The sequence below is a fragment of the Dermochelys coriacea genome, chromosome 2, assembly GCF_009764565.3.
Source record: "Dermochelys coriacea isolate rDerCor1 chromosome 2, rDerCor1.pri.v4, whole genome shotgun sequence".
NCBI classification, from domain to species: Eukaryota; Metazoa; Chordata; order Testudines; family Dermochelyidae; genus Dermochelys; species Dermochelys coriacea.
In genome coordinates, this window is record NC_050069.1 from 173,070,549 (window position 1) to 173,097,974 (window position 27,426).

The window sequence follows — 27,426 nt, forward strand, 5'->3', positions numbered from 1 at the left end:
CAGTGTATTATTACAATCAAATTAGTAACTGATTAACTATGTGCTGTGTTGACAGGAACCGTGTTTTTAGTCAACTATGCCCCTACTGGTTAGTAGGGAAATAAAAGGCCACTGCATGGGCTTGGCCTAATTTCAAAATAGGAAGCTTACATCCTCTTTCATAAGTCTCCAGGAAAAGCAGGACACTATTACAACACAGGTTTCAGAGTAGCAGCCGTGTTAGTCTGTATTCGCAAAAAGAAAAGAACAAATCACAAATCAGACGTCAAGAATTATAACATTCAAAAACCAGTCGGAGAACACTTCAATCTCTCCGGTCACTCAATTACAGACCTGAGGGTGGCTGTCCTTCAACAAAAAAACTTCAAAAACAGACTCCAACGAGAGACTGCTGAACTGAAATTAATTTTCAAACTGGATACAATTAACTTAGGCTTGAATAGAGACTGGGAATGGATGAGTCATTACACAAAGTAAAACTATTTCCCCATGTTATTTCTCCCCCCCACCCCACCCCACCCCCCACTGTTCCTCAGATGTCCTTGTTAACTGCTGGAAATGGCCTACCTTGCTTGTCACCATGAAAGGTTTTACTCCTTTCCCCCCCCCGCTGCTGGTGATGGCTCATCTTAAGTGATCACTCTCCTTACAGTGTGTATGATAAAACCCATTGTTTCATGTTCTCTGTGTGTGTATATCAATCTCCCCACTGTATTTTCCACCAAATGCATCCGATGAAGTGAGCTGTAGCTCACGAAAGCTTATGCTCAAATAAATGTGTTAGTCTCTAAGGTGCCACAAGTACTCCTTTTCTTTTTACTACAAAACAGTGATTTGTGCTTCCGTTTCTGCAGTCCCCATACCAACAGTGAATTGAAGATCTAACACATTACAAATTCTGAACATATTTTAAACTTCCCTAATATCTGATGAAAGATACATACAGGCACAGGAGTTACCCTGTCCTATCACTGTCATATAGAGATATGCCCATATAAAATCAGTGGAATAAGTAACCATTTACATTTAAGCAGGCAAGTGTTAGGGAAGCCTTGTCATGCACTAGTTGTTTATGTTATTTTTTAGTTTTAAAATCGGCAACACAGTGTTGATGGAACTTCTAGGAGAAAGACTACCAACATAAATAATTAAGCGCACAGGCCCTCAAAATGGAAAAGTCTGAGCTTCAGTGTATAAGTCCAGTCCACTGCTCTGATCCCCAGCAAAATGCATATGATACAGGATGGGGTTAAAAAGATATTGAAAACTGAACTTGGTTATGACAGGTTCCACATTTAGGATTGAACTTTGTCCCTTGCACCCTGGCCTGGAAGCAAGTGGAAGCAGCATGCTTTGGTCTCTGGAAGAAGGGATGCCCCCTTGAATCTCCACTGAGTAATCCAGGGCTAGTCAACTATTTTTTGTTGAGGTCCAAATTTCTTGATCATGGTATAGTCAAGGTCCTGACTCCAGAGAAAATAATAATAAACACCAACAGTAATGATAAATATAAGTAAATACAAAGATTTCAGGGTCTCTTCAAAAGCATCTGGTGGTCCAGATTTGGCCCAGAGTCCACCTATTGACTACCCCCTGGAGTAATCCCTTCATGCTAATGCATAGTATGATGTTAAGGAACACTAGAGGGATCTCCAGACCTCCATGGATGGAAGGAGACTTACTCTAACCTCAACCATTTGAGGATGAGAAGAGTTTAAGGAGAAGGAAAGACATGAGACTTTGTAGATGAGAAAAGTTTTGGGAGAGTTAAACCTCAGGTACCTAAGTCACAAAATGCTGACCTGGGAATAGAGTGCAAGAGTTCTGATACCCAGTCTTCTAGCTATTAGAAAACATTTCCTTCACCCCCTTCCTATTACATGAAGCCTACATGAATATTCAATGGCACCTTAAGGGCATCACTTCTAGAATGTGCATAAGCATAACCAATACAATTGCAGAAGCTCTCCTTTCTATTGCATCCTAATGTTCCTTTCTTCATAGCTACTTTAATCAGAAAGCAATAATGGTGGTGGTGAAAAATCATATTGAACTTTCTAAAGATAGAGAAGCCAACAACTATCACATTCTGACATGTCCTTTTTAACAACCTTTTAATACCAGCCTCTTGCTGTTCCAATAGGATTTAAATAGTTTTAAATAAGCCTCCTTCATCTTGCCAAATAAGATCTCAAGAGAGCTGTCCTTGGTCGCAAATATGTATACTAACATAATACAGAGAAAGAAGAGCTTCTGAAGTAAAACGTCATGTGCTCTGGATAAAGGTAGAAAGACTGGGCAGCTGTCTACCATTCAAAACTAAGGGTCCCATTTTTCCCCCAATTATGCCAATGGCAAAATTCTCATTGACTTTGTTGGAGAGAGATTGGGCCCTAATCAAAAATGCCATCGTGATTCCCAAGCAAGGAAATGATTTGAAGTTGACAACTATGGCAAGGAAAGTAACTAAGGCTGACCATGCTGCCCATCAAATTTATTTAATTAAAAAATCATGCATGATAAGGGTATATTTTCAAAGAGTTGTGTCCAGTTTTATCCATATCACTTACATACATTTTAACGGACAGCTATGAAGCTAAAATTCCCATCTAGCTCTTTAATATTCTCTCTTTTCTTCCTAATAAAAAAACCTGCATAACAAACTGATTGCTTGAGTGGTAGTTATGATACCTGGCATATATCAGCCATTGATCACTGAAATTCGCAGTGTCTTGCAAAGTGTTATGACACTGATGTTATATTTGGAGACACTAAAGCAGAGAGAGGTGAAGTGACTTGCCCAAAGTCACACAGCCAGTCAGTAAGAGTGCTGGGGACTGAACTCAGATCTCCTGATTGTGAGTCCCCAAAAGTATGAGACAAGGTGCAATGCAGGTAATAGGCAGTTTTATCAGTAGCAGTAATCTTTTTTTCAGTTGCTCCTCTATCACTTAGTTTGTAGAATGCAGCCTCTGTATCTGGTAGTCATCTCTACAGTGAAAAGCCATTCTCCGTAAAGCAGAAATTACAAAACCTTGAGTCAACCTCATCAATTTTCTGAAAAGAAAAAAGATAGCAATGAAGAACTCTAGTACCTCCCAGAACTGGTTTGATAACCTATTGCATTGTAATACAATAGTTCTATACCTAATACTTTAGATAACATGGAGAAAATACAATTACCTTGTTTAACTCAGAGCCAATAATATGTAGAGAGCCAGATGGGATTGCTAACCCAGTGCCAGAAGGAGTGCTCCCTTCCCCTTTTACACACACACACATTTTTTCCACTTGAATCTTTATTTAACAATGAAAGCAAAAACATTTCTTGAGATTCCCAAATGAAATGCCACTAGGTATTGTAGCTGGACCAGTAGTGCTTTACATCTATCACACAGCAACACTTTATTACCCCAAGGATGTTATCTTAACCCAGAGTCTAAAATATAAAAGAACTGTAACTCTGGCAACTTGAGACTCAGCAGAGACAAAAGAAGGGAGGAAAACTTCCCAGAAAGATCCCATGGGGAGAAGGCAGATTTATCTAATGCAGATAAAGATGACAAAAAGATATTCATGTTCCAAGTTCTAATAAGCTTGTGCTTGACAGGATGAACCAGAGAGATAGCCTTGAGCAGAAGCTTGGAATGAGATGTTAACTAAGGGGAGTTGGGAGAGGGAGAAAGGAACTCCAGGAAGAGGAATTAAATTTAATGGTGGAAGATTTTATGCATAATGGAACGTCTCTGTTAAGATATTAAGGGCCAAAGGGACAATGTCCCTTTGCAGGGATTTATGCTGTAGATTGTGTTAACAATCCAAGAGCTCTTCATAGAGCTTGTTGTATTTAGATTGAGTTGAGGATGTTTAAACAGGAAAGGTCAAAGCTGTCTGTGAAAAGCCATAAAGTGAGAAGGTAAACATGTGATAAATCAGGGGATTATTTCAGAATCAGCCACCATGAAAACTTTACCTTTCCTCTATAGGAATGGAAGTTATTTTGCTCACTGAGCCATGGGTATGTGGTTTGTCATCAAGGAACAGAGGTAAGCTCTCACAGAATTTCACAGGAGTAGCATTTTAGTGTTCTCACATTGCTTCCCCATAGTGAGATTTGTGGTTATTAGTGACATACCAGAGTTTTCCCCCCTGCTAGTGAAATTGAGATATGTGGTTTGGGTGATCAAAGCATTCCAAAGTTTTGATACCTTTCTGAACTATAACTCAGTTTAAAGGAGCTTGTTGGTCTGCAAACCTGAGCTAGAAATCTCACTAGAAGAGGCTTTTAGGCAGAGTAAGAAGAGAAGGAGGACATTTCCCTTTCCATCGTCCAAAAGGCAAAGTGCTTCCACTTATATCTGAAGTCAATCCAGATTGACAACAGTGACTTCAGGGAAGTTATTCTGAAGTTACCCTATGCAAGCAAGAACAGAATTTGCCTACCGCCCTCCCAAAATAAATAAATAAATAAATAAATATATGCACAGTCCTTTTAAAATCAGGAGGAAAAGGAAATCTCTGGACTGTTTAGCTGTTTAGAGAGTCTTTCCTCTTTCTAATGTATATGTTGACCAATATCTGACTATGCACATATTAATTAGAGTTAACTCTGTATATTAAAGGTCAATTGGCTAGTTGTATTCTAGATATATAGACAAGCTTTAGGTACTTCACACCGGCATAATACTATCCCATTCAGTAATCTATTCATTGACACTCTGTCTTATTTATTATTCTTTCTCACTGAGCCAGATTCACCTCCCACTTACACCAGTTTTACATTGGAGTAACTCTGTTGAACAAATGGACTTGGCTCCTGATTTACTCTGATGCAGGGAAGAGCAGAATCAGGAGTTTGCGTGACAGCTGCTTCTGCCTTCCATATTGGGAGATCTGCCCCCTTCCCTTCTCTTAGCTCAACAGTGCTTATTGGAAGTAAATTTTTGACCAACCTTTTTTTTTATTATTTCCCACAGCCCTCTTTGACCCTTTAGGGGCTAAAAATTAAAAGCTCATGGGATGAAGAGAAACCTGGCTGAGCAAACAGTCAGTAAAGTGACATAATCTGATGTAAAGGGGTGGAATATCTCCTCTCCTTCCCTCTCCATTTCTTTTACTTATTTCATGCTAGAAACAACTTCCTAAATAATACATGTAACCAGCATGCAGTTAAATAGTGTTAAGAATAGAGTACTGCTCAGTCTGTTTGATGGTAGCACTGAGTCTTTGTGAAATGAAATATGATGTAAAGTCACAGTCAGATGAAGCTTGCCATGAGCTAGAATCTATTCACCCAAATCCTTTTTGTTGCATGCCTTGTGGACCTCTCATAGTCAGCTTATTTGTGTATTATCAAGATGCAAAGGCAATTCCAGACAAATCCCTAAAGTAACACACATAACCTCTAGCTAGCATTGAACAAGAGGATGTAAATTGTTGTAGCTCAAATCTATGCCCCTATACTAAGTGAGACTGGGAATGAATAGTATAGTTCAATAAATTGTTGGTCATACTCTCTCCTCTACAAATAATTTGGATTGTCTTAGTATTTGGCATTCCTGATTTGTGTTACCTAAGCTTTATCCACCAGTTATACAGACAGACAAATCTGAAGGCTTTTGAGTCATTAATGGATTATGTACCAATCCTAACTATTGATAATCAATTACTAGTATTAATGAGAAAAAACAAAGGGTCAAATTGAAAAGGAAAATACTTTTTTTCACCTGATAATTTTTTTATCTGATGAAAGAATGGCTGGCAGTCTTTACTGAGAGGGTGATCTTTACATTTTCTTCTAGAGATTTGAGGCAGCCTACAAATTGAATATGAGACTGAGTCCCTACACTGTTAACAAAACTCAGAGTCTTAAACTCTGCTTATTTTAGACAGATGCCAAACTGAAAAAGATGCCCCCTCTGAAGCCATTTCAAACATTGCAGCATCCAAAATTGAGTGTTAACATTCTGTGCTGTGAATCCAAATAGGCCCTCTTTAAAAATACCCGTGCATCTCTCTCTACTTCATTTTCCCCATCCATAAAATTGAGATAATAATACTTATCTACCTCACAGGGGGGCCTTAAGGAATATCTGGCTGATGTACTCTTATTTTTACTCACACAGGTCATTACACTGAAGTCAATAGGACTAATCAGAATAGTAAAAGTTTAGGAACCAAGCCTCAAATCCTCACAAGTTTGGTAAATTCTGTACTTGTTCACGAAGGCTTTCTTCAAAACAAAGCAAACAAAAACAAAAAACTCCAACACTTTACAAAGTGTAAATGGAAGTAGGTCATTTGCTATAACAGAGATTTTTCACACATACTCTCTCACACACACACAACTTCCCAGAAAAATCTGCCTTTTGCCATCTCACACACACACACACACTCAACACTGATTTCACTTTTTTGCAAATCCAAGTGATTTTCCCACCACTTTTAGTACCAGTGTGAGGGAAGTATACAAACCCCATGCCTGGCAACACGTGCTGGGGCCTGACTGGCTGCTCCCTGCAGCCTTTTTTTTTGGCTGGCTGCATCTCATACAGCCGCTCTAAGCTGCTTGGAGGTTCCACATCCCCTGCTCTTTTCTGGGCGAAGTATGGTAGCACTGTGAGGTGTCCAACAGTCAGGCTCCAGGCCTAATACACCCCATCACATATATCTTAGTGAATAAAGTCCTAAAATTTGGCATGAGATTCTTGGTGTATTTGCCATGAAACTAAAACTGATGTCTCTGGATATCAAACCTCATTTAAAACTGTTTAATGTTGGACAGTTTCAGTCTCATGTTAAACCGTGATACTTTGGGCCCATATATTCCCTTTAAATTAATACAGCAGGCCAGAGTCTGGCAAGTGTCCTCTGAAGGAAGAGAGCCTCAATTCAGCTTTGGGACAATTCCTTTGTGTTAATTCCCATTTGTTCAGTTAACTGACAACCCCAGAAGCACCAGACAGAGATCTGAGCCTTTTAGGATTGGAACTGAGTGGGAAAATCCCCCAAACATTGCAGAGCCAGGGCCTGAGTGCTAGGTTCCTGCTCAGAGCCTAAGGCTTGCCCTGGGGAAGGATCTTTGGTTAATTCAGAGTTTATATTTAGTACCAGTTTTATTACTAGAAATTGAACATTGCAGCATCAGAAATTAACATCAAAAGCAGGATTTGAAATTAACCTCACTTGCACTGATAACTTCCTAATAAGAAGCAGTCATTGATATTTTTCTCCTGATATGCTTGCACTTTTCCATTTAGGAAAATTTGAACACTAGAAATATAGTCTATGATGCTGTGTTTTGGTGTTTATTTTGTCAATAATGATTTCCACCATTTTACTTTCATGGTGTTTATTGAATTTTAGCTGTTTTAAAATGAACAGAAGGTAATTGAGGCCAGATTCTCAGCTAGTGTAACATCAGGCCACACCAGGGGAATTGCTCAACCTTGCTTGGAGAGACTCAGTAATGCTCACCTAACTCTGAAGGGGGATGGGGGGAAACAAAGCTAAGAGGGAAGAAAGGACATGATAAAATGGGGGGGGGGAGGAAGGAATAGCACAGTGGTTTGAGCGTTGGCCTGCTAAACCCAGGGTTGAGAGTTCAATCCTTGAGGGGGCCATTTAGGGATCTGGGGCAAAAATTGGGGATTGGTCCTGCTTTGAGCAGGGGGTTGGATTAGATGACCTCCTGAGGTCCCTTCCAACCCTGATATTCTGTGATTCCTGAGTAATCAAAAAAAAAGGAAGAGACATTTGCCATGCTCTTCTTCTCTCTTCCACCTACATCTATAGACACCACACCAAGTGACTGAAGCGCTGATCAAAGGGGAGATCCTGGCTGAAGAGCAACCAGCCAGCCTATGGTGAGAAGCATCTAAGTTTGTAAGGGCATTGAAAGTGTGAAGATCAGCTTAGAATGCATTTTGATTTTATTTCATTTGACCAAATCTGACTTGTTATGCTTTGACTTATAATAACTTAAAATGTATTTTTGTAGTAAATAAATCTGTTTGTTTATTCTACCTGAAGCAGTGCATTTGGTTTGAAGCATGTCAAACTCCCCTTGGGATAAGAAGCCTCGGACATATCAATTTCTCTGTTAAATTGATGAAGTTATATAAGCTTGCCATGTCCAGCAGGCATAACTTGAAACTGAAAGACAGAGATTCCTAGGGTTGTGTCTGGGACCAGAGATATTGGCTAGTGTCATTCGGTTGCAAGTAGTTGGGAGCAGCTTACATGCCAGAGGCTGTGTATGAACAGCCCAGGAGTGGGGGTTCTCAAAGCAGAGCAGCGTAAGGTTGCCGTCCAGAGTCAAGGATCAGAGTGACCTAGCAGATCAATGGTCCAGACAACCCCAGAGGGGAACGGCACACTATCTGAACATAAGAATGGCCATATTGGCTGGCTGCATCTCAAGGTCCATCTAGCCCCGTATCCTGTCTTCCAACAGTGGCCAATGCCAGATGTCCCAAAGGGAATGAACAGAACAGGTAATCATCAAGTGATCAATTCCTTGTCGCCCATTCCCAGCTTCTGGCAAACAGTGGCTAGGGACACCATCCCTGCCCATCCTGGCTAATAGCCATTGATGGACATATCCTACATGAATTTATCTACTTCTTTTTTGAACCCTGTTATGGTCTTGGCCTTCACAACATCCTCTGGCAAGGAGTTCCACAGGTTGACTGTGTGTTGTGTGAAAAAATACTTCCTTTTGTTGTTTTTAAACCTGCTGCCTATTAATTTCATTTGGTAGCCCCTAGTTCTTCTGTTATGAGAAGGAATAAATAATACTTCTTTATTTACTTTCTCTACACCAGTCATGATTTTATAGGCCTCTATCATATTCCCCCTTAGTCATCTCTTTTCCAAGCTGAAAAGTCCCAGTCTTATTAATCTCTCCTCATATGGCAGCCGTTCCATACGCCTAATAATTTTTTTGACCTTTTCTGAACCTTTTCCAATTCCAATATATCTTATTTGAGATGGGGTGACCACATCTGCATGCAGTATTCAAGATGTGGGCGTACCATGGATTTATATAGAGGCAATATGGTATTTTCTGTCTTATTATATATCCCTTTCTTAATGATTCCCAACTGTCTATTTTCTTTTTTGATTGCCACTGTACATTGAGTGGATGTTTTCAGAGAACTATCCACAATGACTCCAAGATCTCTTTCTTGGGTGGCAACAGCTAATTTAGACCCCATCATTTTATATGTACAGTTGGGATTATGTTTTCCAATGTGCATTACTTTGCATTTATCAACATTGAATTTCATCTGCCATTTTGTTGCCCAGTCACCCAGTTTTGAGAGATCCTTCTGTAGCTCTTCACAGTCTGCTTGGGACTTAACTATCTTGCGTAGTTTTGTATCATCTGAAAATTTTGCCACCTCACTGTTTATCACTTTTTCCAGGTCTGGACCCAGTATTGCCTCACCACTATTCACCTCTCTCCATTCTGAAAACTGACCATTTAGTCCTACCCTTTGATTCCTATCTTTTAAACAGTTACCAATCCATTAGAGAACCTTCCCTCTTATCCCATAACTGCTTACTTTGCTTAACAGTTTGTGGTGAGGGAACTTGTCAAAGGCTTTCTGAAAATCTATGCACACAATATCCACTGGATCCCCCTTGTCCACATGCTTGTTGACCCCCTCAAAGAATTTTAGTAGATTGGTGAGGATTGATTTCCCTTTAGAAAAACCATGTTGACTCTTCCCCAACAAATTATGTTCATCTATGTGTCTGACAATTTTGTTCTTTACTATAGTTTCAACAAGTTTGCCCAGTACTGATGTCATGCTTACCGGCCTGTAATTGACAGACTCACCTCTGGAGTCCTTTTTAAAAATTGGTGTCACATTAGCTATCCTCCAGTCATTTGGTACAGAAGCTGATTTAAATGATAGGTTACAGACTACAGTTAGTAGTCCTGCAATTTCACATTTGAGTTCCTTCAGAGATTGTGGGTGAATACCATCTGGTCTTGGTGACTTACTTTTGTTTAGTTTATCAATTTGTTCCAAATCCTCCTTTAATAACTCCTATATCTGGGACAATTCCTCAGATTTGTCACGTAAGAATAATGGCTCAGGTTAGGTATCTCCATCAATTCCTCAACCATGAAGACCGATGCAAAGAATTCATTTAGTTTCTCCACAATGGCCTTATCGTCCTTGAGTGCTCCTTCAGCATCTTGTTCATCCAGTGGTGCCGCAGGTTGTTCCTGCTTCTGATGTATTTAAATTTCTTTGGTATTTCTTTTTGAGTCTTTAGCTAGCTGTATTTCTAATTCTTTTTTGGCCTTCCTAATTGTATTTTTACACTTTGTTTGTCAGTGTTTATGCTCCTTTCTATTTTCCTCACTAGGATTTAACTTCCACTTTTTAAAGAAAGACTTTTTGCCTCTCACTGCTTCTTTCACTTTGTTGTTTAGCCACGGTGACACTTTTTTGGTTCTCTTACTATGTTTTTATTAATTTGGGGTATACATTTAATTTGAGCCTCTGTTATGGTGTCTTTAAAAAGTTTCCATGCAGTTTACAGGGATTTTAGTTTTGATGCGATACCTTTTAATTTTTGTTTAACTGATCTCCTCATTTTTGTGTAGTTCCCCTTTCTGAAATTAAATGCTTCAGTGTTGGGCTGCTGTGGTGTTTTCCCCGCTACAGGGATGTTAAATTTAATTATATTATGGTCACTATTACCAAGCTGTCCAGCTATAGTCACCTCTTGGACCTGATCCTGTGCTCCACTTAGGACTAAATCAGGAATTGCCACTTCTTGTGGGCTCCAGGACTAGCTGCTCCAAGAAGCAGTCGTTTAAGATGTCAAGAAATTTTATCTCTGCATCCCGTCCTGAGGTGACATGTACCCATCAATATGGGGATAGCTGAAATCCCCCATTATTATTGAGTTTTTTATTATAATAGCCTCTCTAATCTCCCTGAGCATTTCACAGTCTCTATCACCATCCTGGTCAAGTGGTTGGCAATATATCCCTACTGCAATATTATTAATTATTATTATTATTTGAACATGGAATTACTATCCATACAGACTCTATGGTAGTTTGATTCATTTAAGATTTTTACTTCATTTGATTCTACACTTTCTTTCATATATAATGCCACTCCCCCACCAGCATGACCTGTTCAGTCCTTCTGATATTTTGTTTCCTGGTATTACTGTGTCCCATTGATTTATCCTCATTCCACCAAGTTTCTGTGATGCCTATTATATCAATATCCTCATTCAATACGAGGCACTCTAGTTCACCCATCTTATTATTTAGGCTTCTAGCGTTGGCATATACGCACTTTAAAAACATATCACTTTTTAGCTGATGTAATTGAATAACTTTTTTTATCATTTGACTGTTTCTCAGCAGATCCTACCTGTATTTTATCTTCCATACTCTCCTCCTTACTAGGACATAGAGAATCTCCATTAGTAGATCCTCCTGTAATGGATGTCGCTGTCCAAACCATGTGCTCCTCTACACCTGTCGACTTTCCCCCAGCCCTTAGTTTAGAAATTGCTCTACAACCTTTTTAATGTTAAGTGCTAGCAGTATGGTTCCATTTTGGTTTAGGTGGAGCCCATCCTTCCTGTATAGCAGTGTTTGGCAACCTGCAGCCCATCAGGGTAAGCTGATTGTGGGCCGTGATACATTTTGCGGACATCGACCATCCGCAGGCATGGCCCCCTGCAGTTCCTTGTGGCTGCGGTTTGCCGTGCCTGGCCAATGGGAGCTGCGGAAAGCGGTACGGACCGCAGGGACATGCTGGCCACTGCTTCGTGCGGCTCCCATTGGCTGGGAATGGAGAACCATGGCCACTGGAAGCTGCAGGAGGCCATGCCTGTGGATGGTTAATGTCCGCAAAATGTCTTGCAACCCGCAATTAGCTTACCCTTCTGGGCCGCAGGTTGCCCACCATTGCTATATAGGCTCCCCCTTTCCCAAAAGTTTCCCAGTTCCTAATAAATCTCAACCCCTCCTTCCTACACCATTGTTTCATCCATGCATTGAGACCTTGAAGTTCTGTCTGTCTAACTGGCCCTGCATGTGGAGTGCTACCATGGAGGTTCTGTACTTCAATCTCTTACCTAGCAACCTAAATTTGGCCTCCAGGACCTCTCTCCTATCCTTCCCTAAGTTATTGGTGCCTACATGTACCACGCAGCTGAAGGTCATAATGTTAATTCTGGACATCCTCTCTCACACAACCTCTGCTCATCCCTTGCTTTCTCCTGTCTTCACTGCTTCTGACACAGTCCATCTCATTCATTATATCTGTCCAACTGTGCAGAAGGCACATGTTTTTGAACAAAATTGCATTCATGTAGCTTCCTTCCCAAACAGTGAAAGGAAGAATGTTCAACAGACTACAGACCTCAAGAGGTTGGAAGTTGGTCAAAAGAATCTCTAATACACAACATTTTAATATATGCAAAACACCCTCAAAATGTAATATTTATTGCTGGGGCCTGAAAATACAACAACAGATTTTCCCAAAGTATGCTCTTATATTTGAAAATGAATTCTCCATGAACCCTTTTGCATTTGCTTTCTGTAAATACTTGAGCAATCAAGTTCTGCTAATGGAAAACACATTTTAAGCTGAGGAAAGAAAGTTCATGATTGCACCCTATTACCTCAGGGAAGAAGTAAAGGCAATTGATCAGCAATACAGTTAGGATTTAAATTAAACTACTTTACGGAATTCTGGATGAATATAGCACTGCAGCATTATATAAAATGACAATAGGAGCAGCAGAATTGCCATTAAAGACAAACAATAAACCTCCTTTAGAGCCCTCAAATTAACAGCAGTGCTCACTTTTCTTACCACAGTCAATTTATTCTCCTTGATGATTACTTGATTCTATTGCCTCTAAACTTTGCAGTTGTACCTAGTATCTTTTACAATGACCTGTAATTTATCTCACTGACATCAATAGGTAGCAATAAATATGGGTATAGGTGCTATGAGGCTGCTAGAAATGCAAATGACTCAGCAAATGATCTATAAAATACCATGAACATATGTAAAATAAGAGCTGCCTGTCTGTACATAAACAACATATTCAATCTAATTAAATATGAAAGCTCTGCCAAGATGACAACAAAAACTTCAGCTGATATATCATCTGAATCTTACCAGACATCACAAGGCACTGTACAACAGATGCACAATATTTTAATAAGAGAATCTGTAGTATCAAGTAATCATTTAGAAGGATGGGAATTTAATTAGCAAGTCATCAGTTTTGATAGAGAGCTAGAGTCTTCTCCTTACCCTCATATGCATACACAATTCAAGACACTGATTCTCAAGCGACAATAAGGAAGTAAAATGGATCAAAAGACATGCAGGATGACTATCCAAACACAAATGAATCTAAAGACCAAAATGTACTACCAAGCATATTATTAATATTATTAAGCACCGTAAGGCATCCATAACCATAATATAGAGCACCAATGGAAGCAAGGACCAAGAATAGTATAGTCATAAAATGAAATGGCTGTATGTGATTCCTGGACTATTGATTAAACCATCCAGGTAGATTGGAAGGATTTCTTCCGGAGGAAGAAGTCATGTGTCTTGATGTTAGGTTACAGCTGTGTAAAATACAGTGGCTTATTTTGGCAGAGGTTTGTGCAAACATTTTTGATTCCTCTTCATGCGAGTCCGCTTCACAAAATGTTAACTGATGTTTTATATGGTTTTGCCCCAAGTCAACCTTCAGGCAAAATTAATGGCAACTTGGTGAAATTTTAAGGACTCCAAATATTTTGCTGAACAGATTGTGAAATCTACTTCTAGAACAAACTGATGATTATTCAAAATGCAATGCAAAAGTATTCTGACAGCCCCGGAGGGCATCAGGAAGAACCTGTCTTTAAACCAGACTTTGGGGCAGTAGAGCAAGGGAGCAAGCAGCTGGAGGGGCAAGGTACTTATTGTTAAGAGGTGCCAGCACATGAGCCAAAATGTTCCCTCTCCATTCCCTGCACTATAAACAGAGCACTACCGACTCTTATCACTTGTACATTATAAATACACAGGAAAATAAAATAAAATCTACAGTGTTAATATTGCCAAGCTAAAAAAACAACAAACAATACCTAACCACCACTAATAGTAAAAATAACATAAAACATCACTGACATATTTCATAAAATGTTCCAATTCCACAAACTCAGAACGAAATACATTTAGATTTTTTTTTAAATGGTGCGATGACTATTATATTCAGTTCTACCTCTAAACAGGTTACACACTCCTCTAATTTTAGGTTTGTAGCAAAAGTTTTATTCAGCTCTATTTTATGCCTTAGTGAGCTGAAAAGAAAGAAAAGAACTCACAAAAATATTTCCACACATCAAATAAATTCACAAAAAGGAGTACTTGTGGCACCTTAGAGACTAACAAAATTATTTGAGCATAAGCTTTCGTGAGCTACAGCTCACTTCATCGGAAAGCTTATGCTCAAATAAATTGGTTAGTCTCTAAGGTGCCAAAAGTACTCCTTTTCTTTTTGCGAATACAGACTAACATGGCTGCTACTCTGAAACCTATCAAATAAATTGTTACTGTCCTGATTCATCCACATGATAATTACTTTTATTTAAAAAAAATACAAAGCATTTTTCTTGTTTTACACTTCCTCAAAGCTCCCTTTCTAAATTATTAATTGTGTACAGCATGAATATTCAGCTAGTGCACTTCAGATAGGTTATCTATGAAAAGTGGTTTCTTTTTCTCCCCATCATGCTAATCTCCGAACACTGATAGAATAGAAATGTTGGTGAAGATTAAAGTATATGCCCCACCCTTCTCCCCCCCAAAAGTTCAAATTTAAATCTATGAAGTTCTTGGTGAATTAATAGCTATATATCGTATCTGGCATTAGCCTGACCCCAATTCTAGAAAATGTATCACACTGACATACAGAGCACTTGGGTTTGAAAGCAAACTTGAGTAACCTAACTCACCATGACAACGATCAGGTACACTGTTGGGCATATCTTTACTGGGAAAATGCATCACATTAGAAAATATGTTGACTGACATAGCTTAACTAACACAATGTTGCGCACAGTACTGCCTTTAGGATGGACAAGACAACCATGTTTAAAAGTACACTATCTGGTCATGATTAACCATTGGATAATTACTTTTCAAATCTAACCCAACTCTAAGGTTAACCATGTTTTTTTTTTAAACATGACTGCCCTCATTCCCGCTAAGATAAAAATAGTATCTTTCACCATATTAGTTCAAATGTGTTATTTTCCCCACTATAGCTGTACCCACTGATGGTCTCTGGGGAACTGAAGAGGTAGAAGGTTGAATGAACATGAGAGGTTCCAATCTCCATACTGACAGATCAGACGTGACAGCAACCTTTGAAATGGCTATGCTGTCTGCCCTTTGGGAGGGCGGAAAAATAAACGCTGCTTTGATAATGGAGCAAGGGATAAAAAGACAGAAAATTCAATAGCCATTAGAAAGGAAAAAATGTAGCATAACCATATTCTAATACTTGAGAAATGTCCTTGGACCAATTATAAACGTTTGCTTAGCACAACTATTCAAAACAAAATGAGGCAGAGAACACTAAGGATGAGTTGAGAGAAAGTTATAAAGGAAAATACCATTTTCACATCTTCCACCTCTCGTTCATCAAAGCATAAAATAAAGGATTTCATTAATCTACAATAAAAAATATTGTTAAATTTGGAACTTAAGTCCAAGGAATAAAACTCTTTCAATTTTGAACTCACTGTGTTTGTTGTGAGACTTACAATAAACCTCAAACCCTGAAAATCTGCTTACCTGATGAGATATCTATTCGATTCTTCTTCACCTGGGTGACATTGATGTGAACACTAACTTTGCCTTCAGTCAGGTCAATCTCGACATTACCCAATCCATCGGCAAAGTTGCTGAAGAGGAGAAGTCCATTGGGGTTCCAGGTCCGAAACTGGAAATTGACTGAAAGCAGGTCCTGATTCAGGCGACCAAGGACTTCCAGGTAACTGGTAGCATTGAAAAAGACAGGCACTGTATGTGGTTCCACACACGAAAAACTCAAGTTTCCCTAAAACAAAAACAAAAAGCACAAAACCCCAACTTAAATACAGTGTTTAAAGTTTTCTACATCCATAAATAGTGCTGGAAATGTGTGGTTTCTGAGTATGAGCTTCATTCTATTTATGAGACTTCAACTGAAGTAAATGTGTGGGGCGTTTTGCATGTTAAAATGCATGAGAGGCAGGTTATGATGATGAAATAAGCATATATGTTTAGATGTAAAGATTACTGACCAGGGATGAATTACATATGGTGACCTAACAGTGACAGACTTTGCATGTCATTACTAATCCCCTGAGAAGCAAAAATGATTTTTTTTATTTTTTAAGAAAAATAAATCCTAAAATTTAATTGACTTTGTTCTATAGCAGACAGACACCAATCATGGGAAGAGCACATCTCCTATGTGCTAGTACACAGTGCTCCCATCCCAGATACAAATTTAAAAGTAAGCACCTTCTGTGGCATTACAGTATTCAAATTGGAAGTTTTTATAGATGCAATCCACGTATCAGATTGACATTATACAAAGTGCCAGAAAGTTATACGGCCTGGTATCCTACCTCTAGAGGGCAGTATAATTAGCAGATTTACTATTTAGCTGTCATCAGCACAGAAGTTCTAACTATGTAAGACATCCTGAGCCTAAAAAAATAAAAGTGTTTATTCTGAACATGTTAAAGACCAGTGTCTCTCTTTATCACAATCCCAGTGTTACAGTATCGTTTTAACACACATCTGGAACATATAATATATCACACAACATTATATTCAAGAGTTTAGAACTTCACTGTTTCAAAGAGTTACTGAAGCTTTTAATTCACAGCATGAATGAGGAGCATGATAAACACCTAGCTGATAAAGGCTAAGGACCATCTTCACTGCTTTACTGTAAGCGAGTCCCAGTGGGCTTGCCTAGAGATTTTCACCTTGAGGTTTTAATTGACTGAAATTTTACCTAAGTTAATTAATACATTTGTAAACGTTAGTTTGAACATCCCCAAACATTTGTTACAGAATCCGCTAGGTTAAGCCCTAGGGTAAATCACAAATTTTGTATCCTAGAACAAAAATTTGCGGAGTATCCAGACTAGCCTTTGCAAATATGTTAACTACATTGAATTAACTGACTGCCAATTAACTGGAAGTAACAACTCCTGTGTAGACAAGTTAGTCCTGCATAGACACAGAGCACCACAGTGTCTCTGAAGAGCAGACATTCTGTGATGGCACTTCAATGGTGACATACCAGGTACACAAGGCAGCATTCTAAGTGTTTTGTCCTAGTACCTAGTGAATTAATCAGCAGTCCATGGCACACGTTATCATGCATTTAAGAGTTCTTGTTGCTTTATTACTGTGAAGAACTGAGATTTTCCTCAGGACAAAGATGCCTCAGCTTTCACAACTGATTGACATTCTATCTTGAACCGTTAAATCTCTCTTGCCTCTAATGCATGGGAGAGTTGCATATGTAACTCCCACTATTACTAATGGGAGTGAATGCATGCAAATCCCTTACACAGGAATGAGATAATGTATTCCTAAATGCTAACAGTGTAAAGGATTTCTTGTGGAAGAAGCATATAATTCTAACGTATAACTCCCTTCATGTTTCTCTGTCAGTTAGCCGACCTGATCTTTTCTCTGAGATATTCAACTTAATCTAAACTCGATTATTATTTCCCTCCACGACTGTACATCATCAGGAAACTACTCTTTTATGTAAAGCCCAGTTCACTTAGATGGTCTACTAGAGCAGGGAAAAGAGTTAGAACTCATCTGAAGTTTGCCACAATAACGAGATTCATATTTTTCAAAGAGAAATGGATCCTTTTCTATGGACTAGGTTCAGAATCAATTGCTGAAGTACTCATCCAGCACTGAAGTCTTAAAGTCAAATATATACCATGCATTTATGTTATGACTTTTGTTCTTACTGCAAAATTATTAACAGTATGCTAGAAGACTAACAGTGGAAGCTTCTCAAGTTAGACAGCTTGGGCTTTGCATTATGATCTTTACCCTATATTGCAAATTAACTCTAAATTTACATTTATAAGTCATTTTTTCCTACTCATTTCCAGGCATCACCGCTGCTGGAAAAACAACTGTCTTTTAAAACCTTTTCCCAATAAACAGAACTATAAACTGAATACATATTCTCGAAACAGATGTAACTCAGAACAGATTGTTTTGCAAAGCCTATATCCCGCTGCTAACGTTTTATTAACTGTTGGTTCATTATTTTTATAAAAATAGATTTTTACTCATCTTCAGGCTTAACACAATGCTGGTCTAAAGCATACATTTTAAATAAAAAAAATACTCCCTTCATATTTAGCTTATGCATTGAGACTGAAGCTAGCAGAGCAGTGGGAGAGGTGGTTAAGCTGGTTAACCTGCTGCATTGGTGGGGGAGAGACAGGAGTAAAATGGGGTTCAGCCTTGGACACACCCTCCCCCCAGCACCCTCCAGGCCAAGAACTGTGCAAGGGAGAGGCCCTTCCCTCCATCATGTAAGCATGAACACCTACGCAGCATCTTTTCTCTCTCCCCCACAATGTAGCCTTGGGGAAAGAAACTGCAAAGAGGAGCCAGGCAGAGACTGCAGCCAGGAGAGCAGCTGTGGAAACAGTTTAAACAGAGACTGATGGACATTGATATTTTCTATGGTTTTGACTGGATTTTCTTTGACCTGCACCGATTGGCTGCTTGCTCCAACCACTCCTTGTCCCCTCTTGCACAGTCTCTTCACCTCAGCCTCAGTCCACACCTGTCCTTCATACTTTCTCCCCTCCTTCTCACCCACTCTGTTCTCATCACTCCTCTCCCTTTCCTTTGACTTTCTATTTAGCCAATTTCCTCCTAGCTAACCCCTCCTCCCTCCCTCCTCCTCCCCCTGCCAATAGTGGAAGCAACATTAAACTTGCTGTCATAACATTGATTAGAGCTGGTTGGGAATTTTTCAACAAAACAGATTTTTGTAAGAAAATGCTGATTTGCTGATGTACCAGTAAAATGAAACTTCAGTTAAGAAGGTGTCTCAGGTCCAGGATGTCATTTCTGGTTAGAAAGAGAGAGAGAGAGAGAGATCAACCCCAGAACAGCCAAGAACTTGGTGATTAAGGCATACATCTGGCATGTGGAAGACCCAGGACCCTGATTACGGACAGGGACAGGGACAGGGACTAGGTCACCAACATTCCAAGGGAGGGCTCTAACCTCCATCTTACAGAGTCAGTCTCTGCCCCAATTAATCTAGTTGGAGCTGTTCTATTTTTTAAATAAATCATTCAATATTTATTGGGCCAGAGAGAGAGACTGACTCTGAAATCCAGTACTTAGGGCACTCTTGGGAATATCTGGCTCAAGTCCCTGCTCTCATAAATATTTATTTATACAAAGCGTAACAACTTCAACAGGAGAGACTGTGAGGGACCTGTTCCAGAATAGCGTGGTGATGGTGGCACTCACTTGGGACTACCTGGTTTTTGGATAATCTGGGGTGGGTCTCTCTCTCTCTCTCTCTCTCTCTCTCCCTTTGCAAAAAAGCTTTGAAAAGTCTCAGGTTCACCCGGACACAGAATAGTTTAAGTGTGACAGGAAAACCATTTCCTGTCCAGCTCTAACACTGACCAATTCTGCTTGTATTATATCTCTTTTGCCTACCTTTTGTCTGTCTTGTCTACTTAGATAGTAAGGTTGCCATGGCATGGGCTCTCTGCTACTCTGTGTTTGTATAGCACCCACTACAATGGAAGCTCAATCTTAGTTAATGCCTAGACATCACCGGAATGAACATGGTTAACAATAGTATCATCAACAAAACCCAGTTTTCATCAGGCGGAAGACGAAGAGCAAAAAAGCTTTTGCAAAGAACATAAAAATCCATGTTGGTTTAATTAGAACAAAATTGATTTTGTTTTTGCAGAGGTGAGGCAGTCTAAGTAATTCTACTGAAAACAAAGGTCACTTCTATTTTTATAGTCATTCTTAGAATTGGAAATCAACAGAACCATCGAATTAAACGAGCCTGCAATAGACTTTTGATGACGCACTAGGGCATAACAATACTACCTTCGTGGATCTCACTGTAATATAATTTCATACCAAAAAAAGAAGAGGGATTCTCATCTATCCCTATCACTATTTATGCAACTAAATAAGTAGTCTGATTTCTAAAGGTTTTGAAAACCCATAGCACCCATAGGTTACAGGACTGTCATTGGGTGTTCAGCACTTCTGAGAATCATGCAACTTATCTGGGGCCCCAATTCAAGAAAGCACTTAAGTAACATACTTAAAACTGTTCCTATTCAGGAAAGCATGTAAGCATGGACTTAAATCCCATTGACTTCAATTGGACTTAAAGACACATATAAATAGCCTTCCTTAACAGGGTCGCTTTTCTGAATCAGGCCTGAATTAGGCACCCAACTGAAAATCTGGCAAGATTTCTCATGTAACGTGTGTTGCTTAGCTCATTTGTCCTGTACAGTGTGGGACACTTAAAATCCCACATATGCTACAGAAAACAGAGCATCTTTTTCACAGGAATTCAGTATTATTAAATTGATTTCACGCTGTCTGGCAGGAAATCCCCTGAAGAACAGGAGGAATTTCAAGGATTCCGGATGGTTGGGTTTTAAAACTCTTATACTGAAGCTGAGTTTCATACCTGGCATGCACATCATGCTTAATGTCTCTGTCATGTCTGAAGAAAATTGGTGTAGAAATAACAAAATGTACTATTTGTGAAATAAAGTGTTACTGTTTAAAGTTTAGCTTTTTCAGAGATTTTAAGATGAAAATCAGAAAATTCAAAATTATCATTCCCGCAGTCATGATCACTCAGCCGTATTCCTCAGATACTTTATATCAGTGTATTAATATTAAAATCATATGTAATATGTATAGATTAATTAGGAATTTTATAAGATTTATCACCATCACATATGCATGTGTATTTATAAAGAGTACATGATGTTGTGAGGGTTACAATGCTCATGATGTTGTATGAAGATATTATTGGCAGGAGTTTGTGAAGGTTACAATGCTTATGAAGGAGGAAGCCCTGAATGATGTAAGCAGGTCATCCTGGACTCATGACAGTAAAACATTTATTCTACACTACAACACCATGTATTCCATGTGTGCCACATATATTACAGACAAGCTATTTTAGGAATTTTTTTTACAGAGTTAAAAATATTAATGAGACTAATTCTTGTATCCCTCCTCTGGTAAAGACATAGGATTTCGTTTTCATGAGTACCATTGTGCAGATCTTCCAAGGGAGAGAAAAATTGAAATTAATATAATGTAAACTACCTCCAAAATAGCTTTTCTATTTATAAAACAACATGACTTTAAAGTCTGATATCTTGAGGCCTTCCAGGGCTAGAAGCCAATGCCAGGTGAAATGGTGAATCTCCTCTCTCCAATGGTATTCCCACTACTAACTCTTTAGAGACATGAGAGATTAGACTTTGAAGCCATGACATGTTTACATCTAGGAAAGCTATCACTGGCTCAGGAATTAATATCCAATGAGAAAAGGAGAAAGTTATCAGTTGTTCTTTTTAAATAGCAGCTGTCTGAAACTACACAAACATTTTGGAATGTTAGAGTAAGACCCATGAGGTACTGGTACGGGGTAAAGTAATGTGCTCATAAGTATGTGATACACTGCACAGGTATGTGATAAAAGTTATTTATCATATCATGTTACTACAATATATCACATGGGTATCAGCTACACACAGAGACACACTATCTATGTATGCTCCTTTACTTGTCAGAAGTTTAGATGATCATGAAAAAGTTCTCACCCCATTAGAAGGTTCCAATTTCTTCCTCTTGGCAAGGTCTGTGATATTATTACCATTGTAATTGATGCTTTCCATACAACCTTTGAAGTTTTTCCTGCTATTTGAACTTGGCTTCCCAGAAAAAGGCATGCCACCAAAGGTTATCTTTGAAAACAAACAAAAGACTGTAGATAGTAACTGGAAGGAAATATATTAGAATTTTAAAACAAATATGCTGCAGATGTATTTGCTTTCCTGAACATTCACACACAGCAAATGAGATAGCTAGCATGACTGTTTGCCCAAACAGCAAATTTAAATAAGCCCAGCAAAAATGGAAGAAAGCAAATTTTGATTTTGTAATTGCAAATATTCACCCTGGAGACCAACATTCTTCCCTATATGAAACAAAGCATACCATGTGACCTTTCAGCCCATTCTAGACCTTTCACCATGAATTGCTCACTCACAAGCTATTGAACGAGAAATATATCAAATAATAAATGAATTGGAAGAAATATCCATCACAAAAAAACTGTAAACATGGTAGGGGAAACAGTCAAATTATTTGTTTGGAAACATTCTCTAACCTCTAATGGTGATTCATATAATAATGCATTAATTAAATTTGTGACTGAACTCCTTGGGTGAGAATTTTATGTCTCCTACTCTGTGGTTTAGCTCCATTCTGCCATATTTCATGTTTTATCAGTCTTGGATGATGACCCAGCACATGGTGTTCATTTTAAGAATACTTTCACTGCAGATTTGACAAAACATAAAGAAGGCACTAATGTGAGATTTCTAAAGATAGCTACAGTACCTGACCCAAGATTTAAGAATCTAAAGTGCCTTCCAAAATCTGATCGGGATGAGGTGTGGAGCATGCTTTTAGAAGTCTTAAAAGAGCAAAACTCTGATGCAGAAACTACAGACCCCGAACCACCAAAAAAGAAAATCAATCTTCTGCCGGTGGCACCTGATTCAGATGATGAAAATGAACATGTGTTGGTCTGCAATGCTTGGGATCTTTATCGAGCAGAACCCATCATCAGCATGGACCCATATCCTCTGAAATGGTGATTGAAGCATGAAGGGACATGTAAATGTTTAGTGCATCTGGCTCGTAAATATCTTGCAATGCCAGCTACAAAAGTGCTATGAGAATGTCTGTTCTCACTTTCAGCTGATATTGTAAACAAGAAGCGGGCAGCATTATCTCCTGAAAATGTAAACAAACTTGTTTGTCTGAGTGATTGGCTGAACAAGAAGTAGGACTGAGTGGACTTTTAGGCTCTAAAGTTTTACATTATTTTATTTTTGAATGCAGTTGTTTTTTGTACATAATTCTACATTTGTAAGTTCAATGTTCATGATAAAGAGATTGCACTAAAATACTTGTATTAAGTGAATTGAATAATACTATTTCTTTTATTTTTACAGTGCAAATATTTATAATAAAAATAAATATAAAGTGAGCACTGTACACTTTGTATTCTGTGTTGTAATTGAAATCAATATATTTGAAAATGTGGTAAACGTCCAAAAATATTTATATAGAGAGAATTCTATTATTGTTTAACAGCACAATTGACAGCCCTAGTATTTATATTAAACAGATGATGGTACCAATAATATACCAAAGTATACTCCTTCCCAAAAATGCTCACACAAACTTCTTAGACCAGGATTGGCAACCTTTCGCACACAGCCCGTCAGGCCGGGCCACCTCTTCCTGCAGCCCCCACTGGCCTGGAACAGTGAACAGTGGCTAGTGGGAGCTGCGATTGGCCAAATCTGTGGTCAAACCTGCAGGTAAATAAACCGTCCTGGCCCACCAGCGGCTTTCCCTGACAGGCCGCGTGCCAAAGGTTGCCGATCCCTGTCTTAGACATTGCCTCTGGAATTTGCCAGAAATAAGTTTTCAAACATCATCCTTTGTCAATTCTATTGGTTATTATTGAGAACAGGAAAAGGAAACTCAAGGGGAACATTATCTATTTAAAAAAATGTTTTGAACATTTCTTTTTCCATCTTAAAGAGGGGAAGATCCTTGAGTCATTATTTAAGAAGAATTAAAGCCTATTCAATGCAATACATCTGAAAACCAAAGGCTTTAAAACTTGCTCACATGGGCTCCTTCATGTAATCTTGTGGCCATGTCCTCAGCTGGTGACTAAGCTCTGTTGACTTTAATGAAATGACAACAGTTTACACCAGCTGAGGATCAAACCCTTAAAATGTTTTATTTGGTGCAACATATTCTCTGGTGAGCCAGTATTAATGCACTTGAAAAAAAAAGCAGGAAACCGGAAAAGAAAAAGATTGTGAAAAAAGTGAAGAAGAAAAAAAGGAGACAACCACACAGGATGACAAATCCAGAGGGATTGATAGAATTTTTTTTTTTGCATTAACAGCATAATTAGAAATAGTGCCAATTTCTCTTGCTTGCTTATCTCTTCTGAAAGAGAGAAACCTAAAAAATATTTTCTCCATTTGAAATGTAGTTTTGATTCTCTCAGCTTTATTGCCTATGATTAGTTTATCATAAGGGCAGCACATTTAAATGTGGTGTATGACAACGAGACTCTAAAAAGACAGTGTTAATTGAGAGGAAAGGAGATAGACAGTTCAGGGCTACCACTACATTTATATGAATTACTGAAACAAATTCAAAGTATATTCTCTCTTTGATGTATTCATGTAACTTCCATCAGAGATGAGGAGCTTCCCACACATATTCAAAGCAGAATATAACCCAGAGGATTGCTACTGGGAAAGTGCCCTACTTGTTGGAAGGGACAGAGATTCAGGCCTCATATCTACACTGCAATTAAGCACCCACGACTGATTTGTGCCAGCTGATTCGGGCTCATGCGTCTCAAGCTCCAGGGCTGTTTAACTGTGATTCAGACATTCAGTCTCAGAATGGAGCCCAGGTTCTGGGACCATCCCCACTCAGAGGTTCCCATGGGCCCAATTCCGGCCTAAGCCTGAATGTCTACACCACAATTAAACAGACCCGGAGCCCAGTGAACTAGTCAGCTGACACAGGCTAGCTGCAGGTGTTTAATTGGAGTGTAAACATTAGATTCTATTCCTACCTTTGGGGGAGGGAGGAGGGAATATATTCTAGCTTGTAGATCAAGGAACTGAGAGTCAGAAAACTTTGGTTATTCCCATCTGTGCCTCTTGCTTTTTGTGCAGACTTAGGCAACTCATTTAACCTAAATATGCTTTCAATTTATCTACTTGAAAAAATAGTTTTAATAATATCTACCTCTCAAGGTTTTTGTGAGGTATAATTCAAGTGTTTAGTACTTTTAAAACCCGAATTATAAGTGTAAATTATCTTTTGTTAGAACTGGATGAGTACTGAAAAAAGGCATTCATGAACATTTGTTTGAATGAAACCATTAATTTACTTCAATGGCATTTGCCACTCTTTTAAGTCATTTCCCTCAAACATTCACATGAATATTTCTCACTCAAAAGAATATTCATAAAAAAGAGAATCTCAGAAATATTTATTCAAATATAGGTTCATGCAAGGTTCATAACTGAAGTATTTGTACTACTTTTTTATAAAAGTTGCAAGGACAGAAACAATTATGTGTGACTCAGCCGACCAATCAAATACCACAAATAACTAACAACAAATAGTGAATAGACAAATATACAGAAGAGCCCACAAGCAGCCTATGGGCTTCAACACATTTGCACACATTCATCTACCAGTCTAGGACAATGAACAAATTAATGACAATACAAGTCATGCAGTAATCAAATAGAAACATGATATAGATTAATCTAAAACTTATTTGCTATAAATTCTTCATTCACTTCTGATTATTATTATTAAATTTACTGTTGAATTCAGAAGAGAAACACATTTCTCTCTCGATCTTCCCTTCCCATTGTCTCTTACAGAGAATACATTCTGATTTGTGAGCAAGCTCCCATTGATAAGAGGTGCAGGACTGGGGCCTATATTAGTAATATGTTTCTACTTGGCCTTCTTTGCCAGAAGATAAGGTCAATGGGTTAAACCAATCCCCTATTTCTATTCTTTACACAAGCCTCCTAGTTCAGGAGCATGCTGGTCACTTGGAATGAGATAACAGACTTTGGGGCACTTACAGTTCTTTTAGTTTTATTTATTGTATTTTACATTTTGCCGTTAAGGAAAGTGTATTTATCTTAATAATTTGTTAAAGCAGTCAGCACAATCTCTAAGTACTGAAAGATATTTTTAAAAAGCCCACAAACATTACTTGTGCAGGAATGTAAACACACAAAGACCCAATAAATAAATAAATGTCTGAGAAAAGAGATGAGTCTTACAGCAGGCACTGAAGTTTGGCAGACATGGGATCTAGAAGATAATTGGGGGAAATGTGTTTCAAAATTAATAGAACTACAGAGCTTTGTAGAAAATTGGAGGGAATCTAAGAATAAAAGCACTGATTAAAATAAATGCCATAAAATGTAGCAGAAAAGCTAAAGTTCATAGAATCATAGAAATGTAGGGCTGGAAGGGACCACAGCAGTTTATCAAATCCAGCCCACTGTGCTCCAGTAAACCTAGATCATCTCTGACACGTGTTTGTCCTATCTGTCCTTAAAAATCTCCAGTGATGGAGATTCCATAACTTCCCTTGCAGCTTAACTACCTTTACAGTTAGAAAGTTCTTCCTAATATCTGACCTAAATCTCCCTTGCTGCAGATTAAGCCCATTACTTCTTGTCCTACCTTCAGTGGACATGTAGAACAATTTATCACAGTCCTGTTTATAACAGCCCTTAATGTGTTTGAAGGCTGTTATCGGGTCCCCTTTTCTTCTTTTCTAAAGACTGAATGTGCCCAGTTTTTTCAACTTTTCCTCATAGGTCAGGTTTTCGAAACTTTTTTCACTTTTTGCTGCTCTCCTCTGGACTCCCTCCAATTTGTTCACGTCTTTCCTAAAGTGTGGCATCCAGACCTGGACCCAGTACTCCAGCTGCGGCCTCAGTGGCAAGTAAAGCAGGATACTTACCTCCCATGTCTTACATACAACACACCTGTTAATACACCTCAAAATGATATTAGCCTTTTTGCAATTGCTTCCCATTGTTGACTCATATTCAATTTGTTGTCCATTATAATTTTCAGAACTTTTTCACCAGTACTATCACCTCGCCGCTTATTCTTCCATTTTGTAGCTGAGCATTTGATTTTTTCCTTCCTAAGTGAAGTACTTTGTCCTTGTCTTTATTAAATTTCATCTTGTTGAATTCAGACAAATTCTCCAATTGTCAAGGTTGTTTTGATTTCTAATGCTTTCCTCCAAAGTGCCTGCGTCCCCTCCCCCACCCCAGTTTGGTGTCATCCTCAGATTTTACAAGCATACAATTTTACAAGTCATTACAAAAAGAAGTGAATTTTACCAGACCTGGGACTGACCCCACACAGGACTCCACAGGATAGACCCTCACTGCTTGACAGTGAA

At 38.6% G+C, this 27,426-nt stretch overlaps 1 protein-coding gene across 1 annotated transcript in view; it reads right to left on the reverse strand.

The window, feature by feature from the left end:
- CNTNAP2 (contactin associated protein 2) overlaps nt 1-27,426 on the reverse strand; it is a 1,664,903-nt gene that overhangs the window by 836,575 nt on the left and 800,902 nt on the right. The window contains exons 7-8 of the mRNA XM_038391157.1: nt 21,959-22,102; nt 15,867-16,131 (exon numbers count right to left, since the gene is read on the reverse strand). Of these exons, the coding sequence (XP_038247085.1) occupies nt 15,867-16,131; nt 21,959-22,102 (409 nt within the window). The remainder of the gene's footprint in view (nt 1-15,866; nt 16,132-21,958; nt 22,103-27,426) is intronic.